This window comes from Cryptomeria japonica, chromosome 1 (genome assembly GCF_030272615.1).
Source record: "Cryptomeria japonica chromosome 1, Sugi_1.0, whole genome shotgun sequence".
NCBI lineage: Eukaryota > Viridiplantae > Streptophyta > Pinopsida > Cupressales > Cupressaceae > Cryptomeria > Cryptomeria japonica.
In genome coordinates this window covers 506833839-506857103 of record NC_081405.1, presented here as the reverse complement: position 1 = coordinate 506857103, position 23265 = coordinate 506833839, and the positions used below count along the sequence as shown (strand labels likewise).

Here is a 23265-nt window from a genome sequence, read left to right as displayed (position 1 = left end):
GGTGGAGCCACCGTGCGGTGGAACCACCGACGGTGGACCCATCGTGCGGTGGAACCACTGACGGTGGCACCACCGTGCGGTGGGAGCCACCAAAGGCCGCGAAAAATATAAAGCGCCGCATGAAGACACTGCCGCGCAAGGTTAAAACGCCGCACACCGCACAACACCGAACACCGCCGCATAGCAAGGGATAGAGGAGGAGGAAGACGCACCGCACGGCCCGATCAACACGCACAGCAAGAGTTACGCGCAACAGCCGCAAAAGAGAAAAGAAAAAAAAAAGAGACCAAGCCCGCACAATCCACACAGCCACGTAAGGGCAAAACGACCGCCACAGGTAGGCCAAGCAGCCGCACGATTGGAGGTGCCAGTGTTGTTGTTGACCGTACAGGGAGGTTGTATGGCCGGGGTGCCATCGGGGACGTTACAGTGCCTTGTTAAAAAAAAAACGACGACGGATTGAAAAATGATTTGATGACATCTGGAGCGTGGACACTGAAAATATTGGAGTGTAGAAGAAGGGTTTTGACATCATAAAATATCACAGAAATGATGCGCGCCATGGACTTTCGTGGGGTTCTGAAGGTTGTAAATTTGGGAGCGCACCTGGGGCGCTGCCCCAGGACCCCGCGGGGGCACTGCCCCTCGACCCCGCTGGGGCGCTGCCCCAGACCCCGCGGGGGCGCTGCCCCTCGACCCCGCTGGGGGCGTTGCCCCCAGACCCCCAGTTTATTTTGAGCTACAAAAGACCACGGGAAGTGTTGTGGTTGTCCGTATTGTGCGAAAGAAGCCCACAGCTAAGCATTGGCAGGGAAGCCATAAGCCGTAGAGGGAGACGGATTTGGAGGTTGCGAACAAACAGAGTTTGAGGGAAGGCATTGCAGGTTCGCGCAGTTGTATGACACCAGGGAGTTATTCAGTTCAGTTTTTAGCCTTTGGGGAGTGTGATGGAGGATTTGAGGTGGCTCCTAGCATTTGTGCCAACGGATTGTGGCCACCTCCAGGCATGACTGGTACGCTTTGAGGAACTCGGAGTATGTCTCGGCTGGACGTGAGGTTGTCTTGGTGGATGCACAGAGGGCTCGGGAGGAGCTGAACACCAGGTTGGAGGCAATAGTCACGTGAGACTTAGTTCAGCGTACCCAGGAGTTGGATGCCGAGAGAGCAGCACGGGTGGCTATCGAGGACAAATTGGCTAGGGAGACAGAATCATTTGAGTAGCAGTTGGTGGAAGCTGAGACTGAAAAACGTGTTTTGCAGACAATTTTGGGTTAGGCCCAGGAGAACTGTGATGGCAAAGGAAGCAATATTGGTGAAATCCGCACTTGAGCATCAGATGGTAGCAGAAAAGGGTTTTCAGGCGAGGACGCAGCAAGTGTATAAGATCCGGGCCCGACTGGCGTCAGTAGTTCCTGCCGTTCATCTCTATTTTGTATTAAGTCGTCGGAGTTGACTTCTTTTCTTGGGGGGGATGATGTTGACGGGAATAATCATTATGTTATGTTGGTATATTATGTTTATGTTGTCGTCGGTAATAATGAGTTACGGCGGTCAGTTAGTTAGCCGATGGGTAGGTAGTTGGAGTTGCGACGGTTGTGTCGCACCCCTTCGGCTGTCATATATTGTACCACCTCCGGGTGTTGGAGGACATGTAATGTTGGCGACACATTATAATATGAACATCTTTTGACATTAATGGCAAGCTTATTCTGGTACTTCTTTTGTATTTGCATTGTGCATTGCTGTTCGATTTCTGTATTCTTCCTGTTTACCCAGTGAGGTAAACAACATATGCCTCCAAACCCACAAGGCTTAACCCCCTATTAGTAGTGTACTTGATGGCGGGTATGTTGGGTCTTCACCTCTCATGAACTTGAAAGGTTGATTGGCCTTTCCTGTTTTGGAAACCATTTCTCTAAATTCGAAATGGACTATCATACGAATCTTCCATTGCATGTTTATATTATAAAAAGCATTAAGCTTACTCAATAATTTCTATAAGTATCTCAATTGCATGAGCACATATGTGTAGGTCTATATTTCTGCTTATCTATCAACTTTATCTCTTAATTAGTGCTGCTGCTAATGTTAGTTCAGATCTGAGTTCAATTCTGTTTCTTCTTATTTTCATTGATTATTCCCTTTTTGATCTTCATAGATGCCTTTCTTGGATGAATTGTTCTTCCTTTTATATCTCTTATTTGGAAAGAGTCATAACTCTTTATAACACCTCTTTCCCTTTGCAAGTGTTACACGTCTTCAAAATGAAGTGCCGTCCTAAGAAATCTCAGTCGGCTCCCTTAAAGAAATGATTATTATTAAAAAATTGTCCTTAATCTAGCCGGCCCCTCAATTAGTTTTACTAAGCCTCTCAGTTAGTTTTTTTCCGCCGATTTTAGTTATTTCTATTTTGGTTGGCCCCCTTTTTTTAATTTAATTGTTTTTGTTTTTTATTATTTAAAGCTGCAATCTTTATCTTAGGTGTGGGTATGATAGAAATGAAAACTCCAACAAAAGTGAGAAACTCACTCCATGTGTTTCCTATCTTCTTAGTGCTCTCTAGCTATGAATACTTCAACCACACAAGTTTTGCAATCTGCTTGAAATTTCTTCTTGGATGTTGCACTCTAACTCTAAGTGGACTGTATTTGGTAGATTGTTCACAATCCTCCAATTGATGGTGCATTCACTTTGGGATGGCTCCAATTGCTCCAATTCAACATATTTTAAATAGGTGTTGGAGGATCCTTTGTGCTTCGCAAGTCTCTGGATTCAAATTTAGAAGATCAAACATCACACTGTTCAATTCACATTCTCATTCGTGTCATCATGACAAAACCATCCCTTCATGTAGACCAAAGTTTTTTAATCGCCTCAATGGTTTTGGGACCAGTAGTTATTGGGACCAACTTGCCATTTTGAATCGGCCTTTGGCAAAACAAAAATTTCAATGGTCATTTGTTCCTCCATCTTCTAGAAGCCATAACTTCTGCATACAGACTTGAAACAGGGTGCCTTTTCTTTCAAAGTGCATAACTTTTCTACAGGAATCTAGATATGTAAAAATATTCCACTTTTGGGGCCACCAAAGTGCATTGTTTTTGGTCTTGAGACACAACCACATCGATGATGCCGAAATTGTGTCCATCCACTTCAAATGGGCATTAATCTCAAACAGCTGAACTTGGTGATCAACTAGATTCTTTTACTTTTTCTCCACCGTTTCCATTCATTCATTGTTTGCTACACTACTTGTGCCCTCCACGCAACCATTTAATAAAGTTACTTCCCAAAATTATGTCATGTACCAGTTCAGACTTGTTAGCCACTCTATTTTTTGGTTTATAATCTCAAAAAGATCACTATTACAACATACCATCAACTTTACCAAGAAAAAGTCTAGTGCACAAATTCCAACAAAAATAAACTAAAACATGTAAAAGTCAATCATTACAAAGGGAACTAAGGGGACTACTGAATGTGGGTACATGCAACCCAATGGGAAAGCTTGAAGATTCTTCAATGGAGGATGATCTTTCATCTTCCTTTTTCCATATCAAAGCTTTGATTTCTTTCTAATTTAGGATTAATTGACCTCAAAGCTCAATAACATATGGCTCAATTTTTTATAAGCAAAGATTTTCTTACCTCTACACTAGTACTCTAGTACTTGATAGGTGAGAATCATCAAAATTTGTTATTGTTAACATCTTGATGTTATGGCATTTTAAACCATAGTTACAAGACTCGGACTCGGTTCAAACTCTGCAAGCTAATTATGTACTCGAACTTGAATTTGGCACTTAGACTCAACAAAGACTCGACAAGTTGAAAAACCCAAGAAATTTAGAGATTTTTAATCTTTAAAACTTGTTTCATGCACCCTTTTATAAATAAACCGTAAAGACACAATAACCTCATCAAATAGAAGCTAATTTGATCACATACAAAAGTATACATTGATCATGTAAGTATAAACGCAAATTTTAGCTGAAGGAAATAATACATTTAGTCATATAAATATTGTCAAATGTATAAAAAAACTAATGGAATATAAAATCCATGGCATTAAAAGTTCCATACAAATTTCAAAACAAAAGGTAGAAGTCTATGGCTTAGAGGAGCCGACATCACTCAATCAAGGTCTTCCTATGTGGACATCTAAGATAGGTCGTGGATGATGTTGCAACCATGATATTTGCCTTTGTCTCCATGATGTCTTCTTGTGCTCTATCCTCTACTGTGGCTATTGCCTCAACCTCTCTATCCTCTTGGTCAACCCAATTGAGGTCCTCATCACTAAAGATACGACCCTCAACCTCAATGATGCAATCAGATTGTGGATATGGGATACATCATTGCCTAAAATTTATCTATGTCGAAGACGAAGGTTGTAATAAACATAGACTAGATCATTCAACCTCTACACAGATAGTCTATTAGGCTTTTTGGAGTGTATGTGCTCAAATATAGTACAATTGCATTCACAACCTGAAGCACTGCATGGTTGGCTCAGTACTCAAATTACAATCCTTTGAAGATCTGGTAACTTAGCACCAAATCGATCTCATTATCCAACTTTAAGTTTCAATATTTAATAATAATATAAAAAGAGGAAAAGTTCTTTTTAATTTTAAACTTAAATTATGTCCTTTATAGATTTTTACCTAGCTGCAGTGCTTGTCGAGTTGCCTTGCATGTATCACGATAAAAGAGATCTCCTCATGCAAGCCTAAAGATCTCAATGTTGTGGACTATCTATGCTCCAACACCAGAATTAGGCGTCATCTGCTCTATGTTTGTGTAGAGCCCACTTCGAACCTCCTTATCTACCTTGAAATCAGGGTAGAATTGGAATGTCAGATTGAGGAAATAAGCAGCCATGTGTAGAGGATTGTGAAGCTAGAGGTGCCATCACCTATCAATGATTTCCCAAATGGGGGGATACTTGACCTCAACTCCCGCATAAATGGATTTAATGGCCTCCTTGGCCCTATCCATGCCCTCGTACATGTATCCCATTGCAAGCTTCTCCCCATTATCAACTTGTAGGAGAACTGTCGAAGGCTTTATGAATTGCAATTATTGCAAAACATTAACATAAGTGTGAAGTTGTGAACAAAAATAAGAAAATAAAAGAAAAATATGAATAAAAATATAGTGTAGGATTAGATTTACCTTTATGATCTCTGCTGCAAGCTCGCAAAATCTTTGCTCGTCAAACATTCAATTTTCCACATCAATTTATGCATTGCTCATAGCATACACCAAGGAAGTCCACTCTTCATTAACTAGCATGTGCCTCAAAGCTCCCTTTGCCTAAAGCAAGGATTGTAATGTGATGAAATTGGTTTCAAATCAGGAGGATGAGACAACTCCTCCCCTGAAATTGCCTCATTAGGTTAAGGACCCATGTGATTGTATATGAATTTACAAATATTTTTTGCTATCCCTAGTCATGCTTTGATCCATGGAATTTTGCCAAGATCCTCCAATATGAGGTCAAGGCAATGAGTAGCACATGGAGTCCAAAACAATGATGGGTGCCTATCCATCAGTAGTCTACTTGCAACAACATAATTTGTTGCATTATTCGTAACCACTTGCACCAGATTCTTCTCACCCACCTCAGCTAGGACTCCCTCCAAAGCTTCACAAAGGAATTCAACATTTTTGGTTTTTCCCAAAGCATCAATAGATTTGATGAATACAGTGCCACTCAAGAAAAACAAAATCAATGACTCAATAAATAATAAATTAAAAATATTAATCACTAAATCATTGCATTTTAGGAAGTACAATCACCTAAGGATGAAACAAGAAAATTTAGCAATATTTTGTTTCTTCTATCCGTCCAACCATTGGTCATGATGGTGCAACTCTTCCTCCATATCAATCGTTGCTCCTCTATTGTGGCTTTCACATCAGCCACCTTTTGTGACAAAATTGGGCCCTTTATTTCCTCATCATTATGAGCTTTGAACCCTGTCCCACAAACAATAATGGCATCAACCATGTTTTGCCAATAAGGAGACCTAACGCATGTCACAAATAAATTAAATAAAATAGATATTGTAAAATGGAGAGTTTAAATTTGAATTCAACATACATCTGAATATAAAAATTCAAAAGACAAGGAATCAATCTATAAATTTTAAAACAAACAAGAAAAAGGAATTATCCGGTTTCATGGAATGGAATGGTGCAATAGAACCAAAAGTATCCAATTGCACATTTAGCTGCATCATGTTTGTCTTTGTTCCAACCCATGTTCTCAAGTGAAGGTTGTGAACTTGGAGTAGTGTGTGGCAAAATATATGAATCTAACCTAGATGCACGAACTCTAGGCCCAATGCCAACACTAGCACTACCACTACCACTAGTACCAACAACAACACCGACACCAGTACGACCAACACATGAAGATGGACGAAATAGGGGAATTGAAGAAGACTTTACAATTCCACCAATGGCTTCCATCTCCTCTTGTTGCCTCATTTTTAATTCTTTTTTTTGCTCAAAGGTTTCTAATTGCAGTCGCACTTCATGCATAACCTCAATATGCACAAGTGTGCATGAATTGGCATCATGGATTGGTATATTTGCAAGATTGTATTATAATCTATTAATGTCTCCACCATGAAAAGTTGTTTTGCAATGAAAACAAGTTACTTCTCCTTTCTTTTGCTTAGAGGTAATAATAGCATGTTTCCAACAAGGGTACCTTCTAATTGGGGTTCAGGACATTGTGATAAAGACAATTTATAAATCTCAAGAATGCTGCAATAACATATAAATAGAAAAAAATTGTTGTGATTTATATTTAAACTGGTATACAAAAATATAGGGTTTGCAATAGTAAAACTAGATTTTTTAACAAAAACACCTAGGGTTTGTTTAACAAAAAAATTAAACACACTTTTTGTTTGTTCTTTGATCCATAAAAAAAAAGAGGAAATGTAAAACAAAAATGATTTTTTTGCTAGAAAAAAACAAAAAAAACCTTCAAAATACAAACTTACCTCTTAAATCTTGCTTGAAATCAGTAGTGAGCTCTTTCCAATCCTTTGTAGACACCTCTAGATGCACCAAAAGTAGCCACAAACTTGCCCAAATGTGATTCAATAACTGATTTTTGTTGAAACTCCTTGTTGGTTTCCCTATAACACAATCTAAATTTGGCTCAAAACTCTATTTTCTTCTCTTTTGGCTTGAAAATGAAATGAAGTTACTTTTAGGGTGGAGGCAGCAATTATAAGTCAAAAAAAATAAAGTTGCTGATTTTTATTTTATTTTTTTAATTTTTCATGCCCAACCACACGATCGAGTCTTAGGCTCTAGACGCGCCTAGCCTTGCCATGTTTGACGAGTCCACTAGACTTGGCAAATTTGGAGAGACTTGGCTGCTAAGTCTCCCAAACTTGGCAAGGTTGGCTCGCCTCGGGATTCATTGTGTCTAGACAAGTACCGCCAGATTTGGTAACACTGTTCAGAATAGAAGGCATGCTTTTTTTCATATCAATCTAAGTTAGCGAGTTAAAGTTTTAGGGTTCGGTTAAAAAAAATTGGGCTTGGGTTTGTCAATACAAAAGCATATAAAAATTATTAATAATATATTTCAGACAATTTTAACCTTAAAATTTATATAAATTTCCATATTTTTAAAATAGTAAATACTTTCACATTCACATTTAAATTAAGAATTAAATTAAAATAAAATAAAATAATTTTAATTGGACCATCAGTAATAAATAATAGTTATTTATGTTGAATTGTTACCTATTTGTAAACCCTAAAGATCCAACTACCAACCCTAGATCTACAAACTAATTCAACAAACAATCAATAGAGTTCTACCACGCATGCAAATAACATAAAATAAACCAAGTATGCCTTCACATACACAATAGGCTTGTCTCCATTGTTCTCCTATTCTCCAAGATCTTTTATTGATGATGGTTGCTCTTAGCTATGTAGGACATGCACACGATGTCATGAAGGAATGGATGTGGTTGCTTGATGAGGTAAGCTATGATGCAAAGATGGTGTGATGATGTTTGGCTCTAGAGAAATTTTGGTAGAATGCAAGTATGATAATGATTGTAGATTCGATGAAAATGGAAGGAAGAAGCCTCTTTTATAGAAATCTCAAAGAGAATCAAGGGCTTAGATTAAAAGAAGAGGATAATGAATTAATTAATTAAATAAAAGTATTTATCTAATTTAGGAAAGGAGTGAGATTAAATAAATACCAGCATTACCAGGAGACCCGTCTCCTACCCCTGGAGACGCGTACCAGTACCGGAGATCCGTCTCCAGTACCGGAAACTTCTTGATGCATAAGGTTCTTTTGACTGCTGTTTCCTGCCATCTCCAAAGTCTCCCGACCAAAAAATGAAGTCTCCTCCTAAAAAACTTGGGGCAAAATGCAGTAAAAAGGCAAAAAAAAATATAAAAAATAAATAAGAGAAGCTTACAGCAAAGCGAAGCCGTAGGGAAATAACTAATAAGGAAATTGTTTCGCAGAAAGACAAAAATCCATGCAAATCCATGCAAAGTTATAGTGATTGGATCTATTGATAGCATAGACTTTTTGTGAGGACTGATTTCGTATCATTGTAATAGTCTAAATAGAAATTGCCTTCACTATTTAGCAGACAATATTGAGTGTGCTCAACATCTATATTACCTTACTTTCACTAAACAATTTAGACCGGCTAGTAACAGTATAAACAATTTTAATTTCAATTTTTGTTCAATTTTAAAGTTAATGTTAAACTTTACCATCGTTCCTGTTTCAAAGTTCTCTGTCATGATATGTTTTAGAAATTATTAAATTATATTTTAAAAAAAAATTGGCATCTCCAAGTACCCCCGTCTCCTATTTTTGAAAATTAGTCGTACTAGTACTGGTACCAGTCTCCGAAGTCTCCAAGTACCCCTTTCTCCTGGTAACCTTGATAAATACTAAATATTTATTTAATTTAGAAAAGAAAAAGATTAAGTGAACTAATTAAATAAATAAAAATATTTATTTAATTAATAGAAGATAGTAGGGATTAAAGGCCAATTTTAGGCATCTACAATAGTTAAATATTTTTACATTTGAATCTAAATAAAAAATTGAAATAAAATAAACTAAATATAATTTACTTAGGCACTCCTCACTACCTTTCCCAAACTCGAGAACAAGAAATAGCCCATCAATTAGTGTTAGTGATTAATCCACATCTTTCTTGGGCATCAACAATATAGACAGACAATAGAGGTGAGAAAGTACTGGGCTTAGAGAGGAAATACTATCGGTGGGTATGGATCCACAAATTGATTGAATAGAAAGATAAAGAAGATCTTTCCAACCAAAGGCAATATTTCCATCCCCAAGTAACCGCCGCTATTATATTAGGCATGCGACGAAAATATCTACATCACATGTTCATTAAAAAATAAGTTAAAAATGTATTTAAGAATTAGAAAACCACCAAATTTGGCGGAATGGTCAGTGAAGGAATGACATATGCCTCGAATGAAATACGCCTCGGGTTCACTCGAGTCTGTCTAGGTTGGACCCACAGACTATGGATGGAACCTTGTCCGGCCCACAACGGACCAAATTTGGACCGTGAACCGGCCTATGACCTGGCTGCTCATACCTATGGACCTGTAACATAGATATTTACTATGAGTGTCCTTTAGTTTTAAATATTAGATATTTATTATGAGTGTCCTTTAGTTTTAAATATTACTTATTATTAGGCTACTAAGGAGTGGATCAAGCATGTTTAGGGTTTAATTAGTTGATCACTTTGTATTTAGAGCCAACTAAGACCTCATCGGTTGATTCTTAGATCTATTTAATCCTATATTGTGCTAATTAATCGATATTTTGACAAATTAAAATTCAATAAAATAAATTATACCCTTATAGAAGTTATTTATTTTAATTCTAAGATGACTTAATGAATGGAATTAAAACCTTACTGAGGCTCATTTAGATGTACAAAATATGTACATTTTGGGGCATTCTGGCCACAATATCTAGGCATGGTTGTATTCAAGGGAGGATTAAGCTTGCATGCTGACACATTCAACTAGTATGGTGTTCGTGTAAGTTAATTAACTCATAAGGAGATTATAATAACCCACCATAATTAACTCAACAAAAATTGACCATTCTTTTTTTTTTGTTTAATTTATTCATTGTGTTTGATTCAATCACATACTCTGGGCATCCATCCATTTGGATTAGGCATTCATCCATCCGGGATGAGCATCTAACCATACGGGTTAGGCATTTGTCCATACGAGACATAAGATTTCATCTATCCAATTCGGGATAGGCATCTACCCATACAGGGTAGTGTTGACGTGTGTTTTGTACACAATCAAACACAGAATAAAATACTCAAGGGTACCTTATCCTCTCTTGAATAAAGCCTCTGATTGCTGAAGATGTCGCAAAAAACTGATCAATCAGGATGACTCCAAGGTTCTTTGATGTAGGGTCTCTACGTGTGGATAAGCACCAGTGGTCGTTGTGAATGCTGTTTCATCAAGGGGCCTTACGTTTCCGTACAGGAACAAAATTTCCTAAAACTAACAAGTTCTCAAAAAAGGATCAAAAGGTAGCGTTTGCAAGAGATGAATTCTAATCTAATCCTAGGAGTGACTCAATGTAGGCTAGACTTGGTAAGATTCTACCAATTTCAATATTGCCAAGGAATAACAACTCTACTGAAATTGATGCAATCTTCTAAGGTGACTAATGATTTTTCAATTCATCAAGAATCATAGACACTACCATGAAGGTACATATCAATAGTTCAATAATGATTGAAGGTTTAAGCAATCCAAATATCTCCAGTTGACCACGCAGGGCGTCCTTACAATCAGCAAGAAGCTAGTGGTTTGGAACGTGAATCTCACCAAAGATCAAGCTCAACACTTAGTCCTTCAAATTTAAACACTACTTCAACCAAGAATGATTCAAGAAAGTAAGCAACCATGAAAGTAGCCGCAAGAATTGCAATAAAACACCATAACTTCAATATTTTATTGATCTCAAAGCCAAAATAGACAACAATTGCTTAAAATTCTCTCTTCAATGCTCAATCTTGCTACAAAATAACTTCTAACTATCTGACTCTAATATCTATTTCTCCTCTTAATCTCTCATTCTAATCTTACTCCCTTAAAAATGAAAATGAATGAGGGTATATATAGCATCCTCAATTACAATGAACAACCCAGATCAAAAGAAGATCAACGGCTGAGATTCTGACACCTAAACCCTAATTAGGGTTTATTACAAAAAGTTCCCCTTTTATTGAACAATATTAAATGCATAGCCAAATATTTAATTGGCACAAAAATCTAGGAAACATAGACCAATGATAATTAAGGTGCCACATCATCTATAACAACCTCTCTTCTAGAACCTTGTTCCCTTTCCAATGCTCCTCCTTAGCATATGCAATGAATCTGGACACAATTCCTTCAATCTCAGCAATAGGAATCTCGGGAAGATTCCTCATTCGTTCCTCCAAGTGGATAACTTGATCAAAAGCTTTGAGAAGAGCTACATCCCATCCAGGTTCAAGTTCCTTGATTTTCTCAATCAGGAGCATAGTAGCGAACATATGATCTCTTTGCTCATCTATGATAATATTTTCATCTTTGCAAAAGATGAACTTAACCTTCTCTTCCAACTCTTGAAGATTCACATCTGTCTCATCTTCAATCCTTCTACTAAGAATAGAACATAACACCTCAAACACCTTGTCCTGAATTGGATGGATGACCTCTTCAACTTGATTGCATTTGGTGCTGATGTCTTCAAAAAGAACTTCCTTCATCTGGAGTAGAGTTGACCACTGGAGTAAATTATGAGCTTCTGCATCCATTATCTTTTCTTGTGCTAGGATCTTCCTTGGCGTTTGCCTGATTACTTCTAGAACAGGAATGATAACATCTCTAGTGTGTGCAAAGGCGGCTACTGTTATCATTAGGTTGTGAATGATCTCAAGGACCTGGATAGCTCGATGAGTGGTCTGCATCATTCTTGTTGCGAACTCAATGGCAACGGTATGGGATTTGTCAATCCAAGAGCTCATAAGCTAAACCAAGCTCTTAACTCTTTCTGCCTCGCCAACTGATTCAAGGGGAAGTGCTTGCACGGGAGATACTGCTGGATCCTGACGTCCCAAAGGCTGATTGAGATGGCTAAAGTAGCCTCTCCAAGCACCGACCTCTCGCTCAAGCTTTCTATTCTTTTCCATTTCTTCTTTAAGCTTGTCTTTAAGTGCCTCAAATGAATCGGTTGCCTCATCCAGTGCCTGCTCAGCGGTGAGTGGACCAAGCTCAAATGTTTCTACATCATACTCTTCTGCAAGGATTTCACCTTCATACTTATCTACTATTGGTGTAGCTATCTGCAATTTCCTGGATCCTGTCTCATCTCTGACCATCTTGGACATCTTGGTGGCCTTCTTCTTCTTTGTCACTTCCTGAGAATTTCCAACAAGGCTTTCTAAATCAATCACATTATCTTCGTCTTCGATCACAATCACCCTTGTTAGCCTCTCCTTTAACCAATCTGGAATGGCGGACCTTGTCTCTCTAACTTGTATCTCTTTAGGCACTAATCCCTCTTCTCGGAGAGGAGATGTCACTTCATCATCATTCTTGTCTTCATGTAGCTCATTGACTTGGGGAGATTGACTTGATGAACGTTGAGGTGCTTGCCTTTCTTCATGTTTATCATTCTGGACCATTGATTCCATAGATTCCTCAACTTCAAGTACCCTCTTCTCTTGTCCTTTTTCCATGTCGGGAAGATGTGCCAGATGAGTGATCTCGATGGGCCTCTTGCTTCTTCTTGGAGGGTTCCCTTTTCTCAGGGCTTTCTTTCCTCTTCGCGCTTCTAGGATGAGGATTGCCTTCACTTATGCTCCTAGGATGAGGATTGCCTTCACTTGTGCTTGCTCCTCCTTCCCCTGGCCTTTCCTCCAAGTAAAAGTCATCGGTGCGTTCTGTTCTCTCAACTTTTGATGTTGTATATCCACCCATCTGCGAGTACATGACAAAACCGGAGCCATCAAAGTTCTCAAGTCTGTAATCTCAGGCTCGTTCCAATCTATCTTCACTGTTTTGTCCTCTCTGTCATAAGATGATTGGAGATGTCTGCCACTGTCCTGAGCTTGATCAGCCACCTTGTAAACTTTGCATTTCCTGATGAGATCTAAAGGCAATCTGGAATGCATCTTTCTTTTTACTTCTAGATCACTTGAGAGATTCATCCAAAAGTCCTCTACCTGACATTCATGTCTGTACTTTCTACCAACCGTCTCCTCTATATACCCATAAGGATCAAAATTCTCTCTCAAGGCAAAGAATGAAAATGAATATAAGGCCAACTCTTTCTCTGCATCATCCAAGGCTAAAGCATTAGGACATACCTCAACTGAATTCCCTAGTATGATAGGCACCGGAATTCCATTCCCATGCCTGTGTTTGAATGCTTTCGCATAAGCCACCAACTGTCGAGTCACCTCAAGTAACACTATCCTGTCTGTCGGATATCTTGGCAACATATATGGAGGTGAAGGACACCCATGAACTCTAATATATGTAAACTTTTGGAATTGGATAAACCAAGCACCATACCTCTTTACAAGCTCTTGTGCATCTTGAGATATCCGATTGTGAATCCCACCTTGCAACATCCTGGTGATGTTCATCGTGAAGGTATCATTACCTAACTTGTAGTTACTTCCCGGTGGATGATGCAAATGAACATAAGATTCACAAACTCTGACTTCCCATGGTCCTCTTCCGATCACTCCTCTGTGAGGTAGTCCTGCATATTCAAAACTCCTGATCAAGGCATATATGATGTACGAGCTCATGTGGAATGACTTGGTAGCCTTCAGTCTTCTTAACTGCACGTCCAAGCAATGGCTAATAATTCTAGCCCAATGAATTGTTCCTTTTCCTTGAACTATCACTTGGATGAAGTAGAACATCCATTTCTCAAAATAGAAGGCTTGAGGAGCACCTGTAACTCGATTGAGCAAAGTTATCAAATCTCTGTACTCCTCCTGGAAATCGATCCTATGTGGTGTGTTGGGAATCTTGCTCAGGCGAGGACGACTTTTGAGTAACCAATTCTTATTGATGATGCTCAAGCAAGTGTCTGGATCATCTTCGTACATGGACCTAGCTCCTTCCAAGCTTTTGTAAATCATATCTTTATGTTCTGGAAGATGGAGAGCTTCACTGATAGCCTCTTCTGAAAGGTAAGCCAAAGTGTTTCCTTCCTTGGACACGATTGATCTTGATTGTGGGTCATAATGGCGGGCACACTCGATCATCAACTCATGGCACAAGACTGCTGGAGGGAAACCGGCCGCCTTGATGATGCCACTTTCAATTATTCTCTTTGCGACAGGTGATGGTTTTCCAATATAAGGGACCTCTCGAAACTTCTTCACACTGAAGTTTCCCAAGTTGGTATCTCCAATGTTGCTCCATTTTGACACGATCTTGGTCTCCAATTCTTCATTCCTTTGATCTTCCTTCATGAGAGCTGGACGACTAGTGGATGCTCCTGCCTTTGGGGTCGCCATCATGATACCTACACAACATTTCATAATGAGTAATATATTTTGCAATTTAAACATATAGAGTAAAAAGGAAGATTGAAGCTTTTAATTTAGGAAACTTCATGATAAATCTTTGAATTATCATTTCCTAAATTTAACTACGCAATTTGAAATTCAAAATTCAAAGTTTCAACATTGGACTAGGAAGATCTCGCCATACCTCCACTTGAGGATTAATTCTAAGAAATGATGCAAAATTAGGAAAATTTGCTAGGCAAAATGAAGATTGAAGACTCCCTTTAGCAAAATGCGCCTCCCTCTAGTCTTCGCAAGTATTAATTCTATCACCTTTATCCTCCGAAAAAAATTCGTTCCTCTTAAATCATGTTTCGCACTCCTTGTTCTTCCAAATCGCACTTGAAACAATAAGTGAATGATTTGAATAATGAAAACACACCCCAAATATATAGAGCGCTCACCCTTTCATTTCCCATAGGCCGACTTGGTGAAAATAGGCCAAAATAAACAAAATTTAATAAAAGACTAAGGCCGACTTAGCAAAAATATTAAAAAAGATACCTTAAGCGCTCCATTTTTAAATTCAATTTAATAAAAAATTAATTTTAAATGCCTTTATGATTGAAAATTTTGATTTTTTAAGGCCCAAAATTAATTATTAAATGCTATGCGCTTTTATTAAATGCCAATTTAATTAAAATATTTCAAGGTTTTAGCGAAATTGGCATTTAATGTGATTTGGAGGACATTGGCGCCTAGGCATGGTAAAAAAATATCAATTTGTTAATAACCTCGCTCTGGTCCCTAGGAGAGGGACAGGAGCACCTTTTCATTTTTGGCCTTGTATTCCTTGCTTTCACGTTCAAAATCTCTTCCTGGACGTCCAAAATGGGATTTTCATTTGGAACTTTGAGTTTTGATTTATTCGTTCGTCAGGAGGAGCGTACCTTAAGACATTTTCGCCCTGGTCCCTTGGTGAGGGATAGGAGCGATCTCACCCTTTGTCCTTGGTCTTTGTCTTCCAAATCGCACTTGAAGTTTGGAGGTGAACAATGATCTTCATTCGTCCCTTCAGTGCATGTTCCACTCGCTTTCTCAAGGCAAAATAGACTATCCAAAGATTTTCGCCCTGGTCCTCCAGTGAAGGATAGGAGCGATTTTTACATTTGAGCTTAAGATCGTTGATTCTTGGGGGCAATTCCTTGTTCATCATCTTTCGAAAGATATTTCTCACTTTGCACAACCTTGTCTTGGCGTGATTCTGGAGGGGATTTGTTGATTTTATGAAAATCGCCTTGGTCCTTTAGTGAAGGACAGGAGCGCCTTTTAGTTTATTGTGCAAATTCTTGACCACATCAACCTCCAATTACCCTCAAGGCATAAAACACGATTCTCCATTCTATCTTGAGTCCTGGAAACAAGAAATAGTATTTCAAACGTTAAGCGTTTAGGCATACTTGAATATTTCGCTCTGGTCCCTTGGAGAGGGACAGGAGCGCCTTGGCAATTATGAGCTCACTTATGTTTTGCTAACTTTCAAAATTATCTTCAATGGACCGATTATGCCTTCCTTCATTCATCTCAAACATGAAACTCGCTTTACCTTTGCCAAAAATTTGTCTTGTGAGAAAATCGCTCTGGTCCCTTGGAGAGGGACAGGAGCGCCTATTGCCATTTGGGTTGATTCTCTTCTTTGTGGCCTACTCAAGTTATATTCAACGGGCAAAACATACTTCCCTTGACCTCTTCAAATCGCAAAATCACTTAAATCTTGCAAGGATAATGCAAATTTGGAATTCAAGCTCTGGTCCTTCAGTGAGGGACAGGAGCGCCTTTTGTCCTCAAGGCCAAATCCTTTCACTTTTCATCTCAAATTTCCTTTGCTGGGGAAGATATCATCTTTTTACAATCCATGAACGAGAGCCTAAATCCAGAAAAGGTCCAAGAAGGTGTGTACAAAGAAAATCGCTCTAGTCCCTTGGTGAGGGACAGGAGCGAATTCATCTTGCTAGACAAAAAGTTCAACCTTTCATTGCTTTTAACTGAGTCTGGATGCTCCATTACGCTCATTTCATCCTTCATTGTGTCCTTAATGCTTCAATTTGATCAACCAAGGCCAAAAATGACCAAAATAAATCATTTCGCCCTGGTCCTTCAGTGGAGGACAGGAGCGAATTTACCTTAATCCTTCAAATTTCATCATTTTCAAATCTTCAAAATCCTTAAAATCTTCAATTCACGTCCAATCATCTCCCCTGGAGACCCTGCACAAAACAATTTAAACAAGTCAGTAACCAATATGCACCAAATAACATTTTCGCCTTGGTCCCTGGGAGAGGGACAGGAGCGATTTCACCTTTATAAGCCAAAATATCCATAATTTAGGTCTTCAATCACTTCACAAGGTTTAATTAGGTCATCTTCAAGGCCGAGAATCAGTCATCAAGCCTTCAAAAATTTGGTCAAAATTTACCCAGACAAAAATGCACAATTCCATCCTCAAAATGCTAGCTCTTAGGCAAAATTTGAATTTGCCTCAAAAAGATCCCTGACTTAACCTAACCTGAGACATACCTGACCTCCTGACAGGTTCATCTTATTTCAAAAATTGCAATCTTCGGGAGGATGCTTAATAATCTTCAAAATTTGACTGGACTCGGCTTGAAAATATCCAAAAGAAACCCCTAAGGCTTAACCCTAGTCTAGACAACTCACTTAATCAAAACCCTAAGAGCAGAGAGAAGAATAGGCAAAACAAAAGCAAAAAGGAGGGGGTCCCCATTTTAATGGGGCGATGTGTGAAATGGTCACAACAGGTAGGCATCTATCCAATCGGGATAGGAGGTGCTCTGGCCAGAGACTTAGACTCATCGGGACCATTCGGGTCCTAAGCCACTCGCTAAGTACTACTCTTTTAACAGAAGTGCACCGAGGTTGTTGTCCTTAGGAGTAATTGAATAACATAATACAAGCTTGAATTCTACCTCGGAATTTGGCTTAAAGCCTCGGGAAGTCAAGCGAATCCATACGGGATTCCTTCCGAGTATGCATTGAATTACTTTTTCCAATTTTAATTATCTTATCTTTCAAATAGGATTCTTACTCAATCTTTCTTTTACCAAGCCTAGACCCCACCCACGAACGCCTGAGTACGAGAGACAACTCTGTCCCAAGACTGCCTACATACCCGCTTCGGCACGGGATCCAGGCGTAAAGTATGTAGTTCTATTTTCTACTCTATGGTTTGATGTAAACTGATTAGTGGGTACGCAACCCTTTCTAGGGTCAATGTCCTAGACAATTTCTCTGCGGTTGCTACCCACGGTGGTAGCACTTAAACAAAGGCTCAAGATGGCCTATTGTTTGTGGCCTAACAACTACATCCTAACACCTATCATGAGCGTCACCCTTGACCAAATTGTCAATCACCAATATCTCTTCAAGATTAAAAATCAATTTCATAAAAGCATTTTACTTAACCAACCCTAAAGGGGGTTTACTATGGTTTATCTCAACGGATGTAAAATCATTTTAAAATTATCTTATTGAGATTATCGATCCAAGAGGGATTACCCGCCCCTTGGATTTTAACTTCCAAGTGTCCCTTATTACTCCCTGACGATTTATAGGGACGATGCCACAGACGTCGTTGATGTAGCTTTATTAGGTGTTAAGTGCAGTAGTTCAACACGACAGCATTACCCGTAAGCGTGACCCAGAGGCACTGTATATACCGAACGCTACTTGGTTTTGGTTTTCCAACTTCCTTTATTTAATTTTTTCTAACTTATGATAAACATCATGTTTGGAAAATAATTATGAATTGAACGCATATATTTAGACATTGCAAAGCTCAATTAATTGAAATACCTACTTGATGAATGACATGGAATAAAAACCATAACTAGAATTATTTATTATTCGAAACTTGAATATAACTTGCATAATAATGATAGCTAGGTAACTTGCATACTAACAATTAAACGTATAATTTGCATGAAGAAGGGAACACCAATAATTGAAATCAATGTAAAGACATTTGCATGAAGCGAAGGTAGGGTACGTTGCATGCGAGAATATCACTTATAAAACCACTAATCCCAACATAGAATTTTAGCTTCAAGTCGTTTAATATGGATTAATCGTTAAGTGGATCTAAGTATCATTTAATTTAAATTTGTTAAAACTTGTTATAAATCTAATAATTACCTGAGTTTAAAAAAATTTATTAACTAAGATTTATATATATACAAAAAAGAAAGAATTAAAATAAACTGAAATTTTAAACATATATGAAAAAAAAAAAAAAAAAATTCTTTTTAAAAGTTAACATTGCCTTCGAACTATGTTTGATTGGCATTAATAGGGGTTAATGGGAGTGGGACCCCACGGGTCCCCTCCACTACCCTGCGGCCACTGCCGCAACAGTGACCGCAGGCTAGTGGGGGGTACCGTTACCGTACCACTCCCTGCGGAGTATTAACTCCGTCCTCCACCTGTGAGCCGGTATGCACAGGCACTATATCGTGCAATATAAACATTAATCACTTCGCATAAATTTTATTAATACATGATATATATATGTATATATATATATTTTTTTTATAGTTCATTCCAGGATATTAAATTGAATAAAAAGAGAATACATAAACAAGTATGAATACATAAGAAGATATTAATGTAAGAGAGAATATCATATTAATCCCAGGGACGAAATATAGCAGAGAAAAAAAAAATAACCAGAGAAGTAATTTGCTCCAGTGATGCACAGATTATCCAGAAGTAGGTAGGTGTTTAAACTGAGAAATACAAGTTAACACAGAGGGATTATATTTTATTTCTCAACCAATGTCCAGAGAGGGGGATAGAGAGTTATTTACAGGAAGATTATTTATTTTCAGATTTCACAGGGAGAGAGTTTGTTCGACTGATATTCACAGAGATTCAGCTAATATTCACAGAGAAATTTTATTCAACTCATTTAACTAATATTCACAGAGAAATTTATTTAACTAAAAATCACAGAGAGATTTAAAATAATCACAGAGAGATTTTAAAAATAATCACAGAGAGATTAAAGAATGAGATTCAGATTTCCATTTGAAGGACCAGAGAAATGAATCAGAGGGAGGAATAAAGATCCAAATCACACAGGAAGAATTTTGATTTCAGAAAAAGAAATTTTAAACAAATAAAGGAATATGATTTTCTTTTGCTAAAATTTTTGGAAGAACAACAAAAGCAAGATCATGTGCATATTTTCTTGAGGGAAATAAAATAATTTAAATACTATATTTTACATGCACTATATGAAAGCATCATCATTATTATTTATCCTCAATAAAAGATTTAAAATAAAGAATTTCTTTATATAAAGGAAGATCTATAACTATTGATAATACGAATTCCTCATAAGTAAATGTAAAGATAAACAACAAGGAGAGAACCTGGTTTATCGAGCTTGATGTTGAATCCACTAGCTACCCTTATGATCCTTCCTTGCAACTTGAGAGAAATCCTTCAAACAACAACTTCAAAATTCTTGCAACAAAAATGAGACTACCAAAAAGACCTATTTCTAAAACTTGGGAAATTTCCTTCAAAACATACTCAACCCCCTTCTTTGAAACTTGCATATAATTTTATAAGAAAATTCCCTCTATTCCACTATCTAGAAAATTTAATTAAAAAAGAGATTCTTTCCCAATTTTGGACTTCATGCAAATTGATTAGACTTAGTGGAGGAGTTACATGCAAGGTGGTGGAGAATCCTCTAGAAGCTTCTTATTCTTCCTAAAACATGTGCCATAATTGGAAGTGAAAAAATAGATAAATAAAAATAATGTGTATTTTCCATGTGTGTGTGTGTGTGTGTATTATTATTTTATCTTTTTATAAAATTCATTCAATCATTTAAATAGCTTATCCAAAAATATAATAGAATTGTATTTTAAAAAGGAGGGTTGTGACAGAGATCTACTGCTGCCTTAAATTTCTAAATTATATGCATTTTAATCTTCACATTTGTCCTTTCTTTAGTCTATTCGTAATGATTCCATAACTGTAAGTAGAAAGTATTGATAACTTATACAGAAAGTATGTATCTTAGGTAACAGTTGTCATCATTACTGTGTAATTTTAAAAATATTTATAACCCCTGTTAACATTCCTCTGCAAAATTATGTTTATAGTGAAGCTCCATTTCAACAGAATATGTTTATCTTTTCATACCCTAGTGAGGCATGTAATGATATATTTTTAGTCTGCCTTAATGAGATGCTCAGAAATTACATTTATATTCTTTTGTAGTATGTTCATACATTGACCTATGCTGATTCTGCACTTTACATGATATCTGGATTTTCTCATTATGCAAACTGATTGAGCCGGGTTAGATTTCAGGGAGAGTGAAGGCCAGTTTTTATATGGAAATTATTGGAAGGAGGCTGAAGATTTGCGATCTGTAATTTTATATTTTAGATGGAAGGAGTTCAAAGTAAACACTATCATTGGGCACAGCAAAGGTAATGCTTTATAGCTGAAATCTGAAGTTCTTATATGTAGATTATTTGATATGGCAATTTCGATTGCAATTTTGAAGGGGTGTTGCTTTTTGTTCATCATACATAAACAAAATTCAATTGGATTCCACATTATTCAAAGATTGCATATGTTTTTACCAATTTGGTTCAAATTAGAGACTCTACAAATATAGTATAATTCAGTTGGAGCTAAACTTTGGTATTAAAGATGTCATGAGTGTCAAAGACTAGCAATATTGTCCCAGTACTTCTCCAAGTTAATGGGACAGGGGTACAAGAGGATGCAGCTTTGGTGACAATATTTTTTTCCAGACTTTGGAGACAATGGCAGGAAAGCTTTTAAAATAACTTAGACAAAGCAAAATAAACCAAATTTTTAAAAGTAAATGCATTATGCTGAATGTGCAATGACAAAAAAGGGGATATCACATGCCGATCTCTATTCCCCTTGACATCACATGAACCCCAGGGATTTGTCCCAGTGAAACACTGCAATATCCTTTCTGAAAACTATCCCTGCTTCCACTGAACACCAATAACATCATGAACATTCAATTTCCACAAGTCTTGCTTTAACTTTATTACTAAGATGCTTGTGGCTTTGGAAATAAATAGATATATTGTCAGTGCTTTTGCTTCAATTTTTATACAGAAGAAAAAGTATTTATTAGATTAGAGCATCCTTATTGCTAGTGGTATGAACTCAAGAATCTCCTTCCTAAATGATCTACTTCTGGAAACTTACTTTGGATAGCTCATTATTCTTACAGTTCAAGTTTTCTGAATTCTTTGCAATAATGAGGCATGTGTTCCTCTAACATTGTATGTTGCTTGCTATGTAGGAGTTTATCTTGATGAATGCATACTTCTTTAGGTAACCGATTATATTGTTTGCTGGAGTTTGGTTTCCTAGGCATGCAGGATAAAACTTGATTGAATTTAGAAATTGGACCCAATTTCTAATGTCTTCACCAAAACAATAAAATGGCATGCATCCAACTATATCCCAAATTCCTTTTTTCTTTTAAAAGATAAAAAGCTTTATCTTGATTTGGATTTTACAAAAGAATATGATTTATCATATGCTGAGATCTATGCATCATTGAAATTTTTTCTGTAGCCTGTCTAAAAACTATCCAGCATCCTTTGAGCGTGGTATTCTTCAACTGAAGGGCACTGCAAAGAAATAAAGCACCCTTAAAATCTATGTTTGCAGATTTTTGCTTGAAACTATAGCTTTTTTAATTACAGTACCATATATGAAATTATGACCCATAAAAAAAATAGTTGCCATTTCATTGGAGGCAATTGCTTGTGTTTCTAGTTCAGATGCAACTAGTATTGCTGTGATGTAATCTAGTGAACTCTTTCTGTTCTATCTAGCTACTGGAATTGCCCAAGGACAATGAAACAAATGGCAATTTCTGACCTCTTCACAATCACCCCACTACTTACAAGGCTGAAAATTTTAAGATATTTATGGCTACAAGGTAAGATATCTTTGTCAAGAGAACAATCCTGCATACAGTGCTTTGCACTCCAGTGGCATTTCACTTATTTTTTGTTTTAAATGCTATTATGAAATTGGAAGTTGTAAATTTATGTAAGCACTGTCTTTTCTCCTCAAGGTTCTGTAAGTCATTTTCCTTCGCAGATAGGTACTAGTTGAAAAAATTCATTTATAAAAATATGCATAGATATTAGAAATAAAATCAGAAATATACCTAAGGATATATAGCTTAAGAATATGTTATCCTTGAACCCCAATTTTTGCACTTTATTATCTTTATCAATTCACAATTCTATGGATGAGAATTACTTTTGTGGCACAAAGTAGACCTTCACATTTGAGGAAATAATGATCTATGCGACTTTAAACTGTTGGGGAAAACCTAAAAAGTGAATGCATGAAATGAAACATGAAGTAGATTGTGAAAGAACTTTTGACATCATTTACGTTATCATTCAAAATTTGACTTCATTATATGACATCATCACCGTGTTTAGCAAATTTTCTTACATTTTGGAGCATTACATCCTTTTCTCTTTCTCCTGGTCAACCTATAATTTTTAACTGCATTAGGTTCATCCCCAATGCTAAT

General features: G+C 37.3%; 1 protein-coding gene across 2 annotated transcripts in view; it reads left to right on the top strand.

The window, feature by feature from the left end:
• The window catches only part of LOC131052256 (uncharacterized), a 323457-nt gene that overhangs the window by 190786 nt on the left and 109406 nt on the right, over positions 1-23265 (top strand). For both annotated transcript variants that reach the window (XR_009107299.2, XM_057986876.2), the window contains exon 5: positions 21024-21145. Coding sequence is in view for 1 of the 2 variants with exons in the window: in XM_057986876.2 (XP_057842859.2) it covers positions 21024-21145 (122 nt within the window). In the remaining variant the exon portion in view is untranslated. The remainder of the gene's footprint in view (positions 1-21023; positions 21146-23265) is intronic.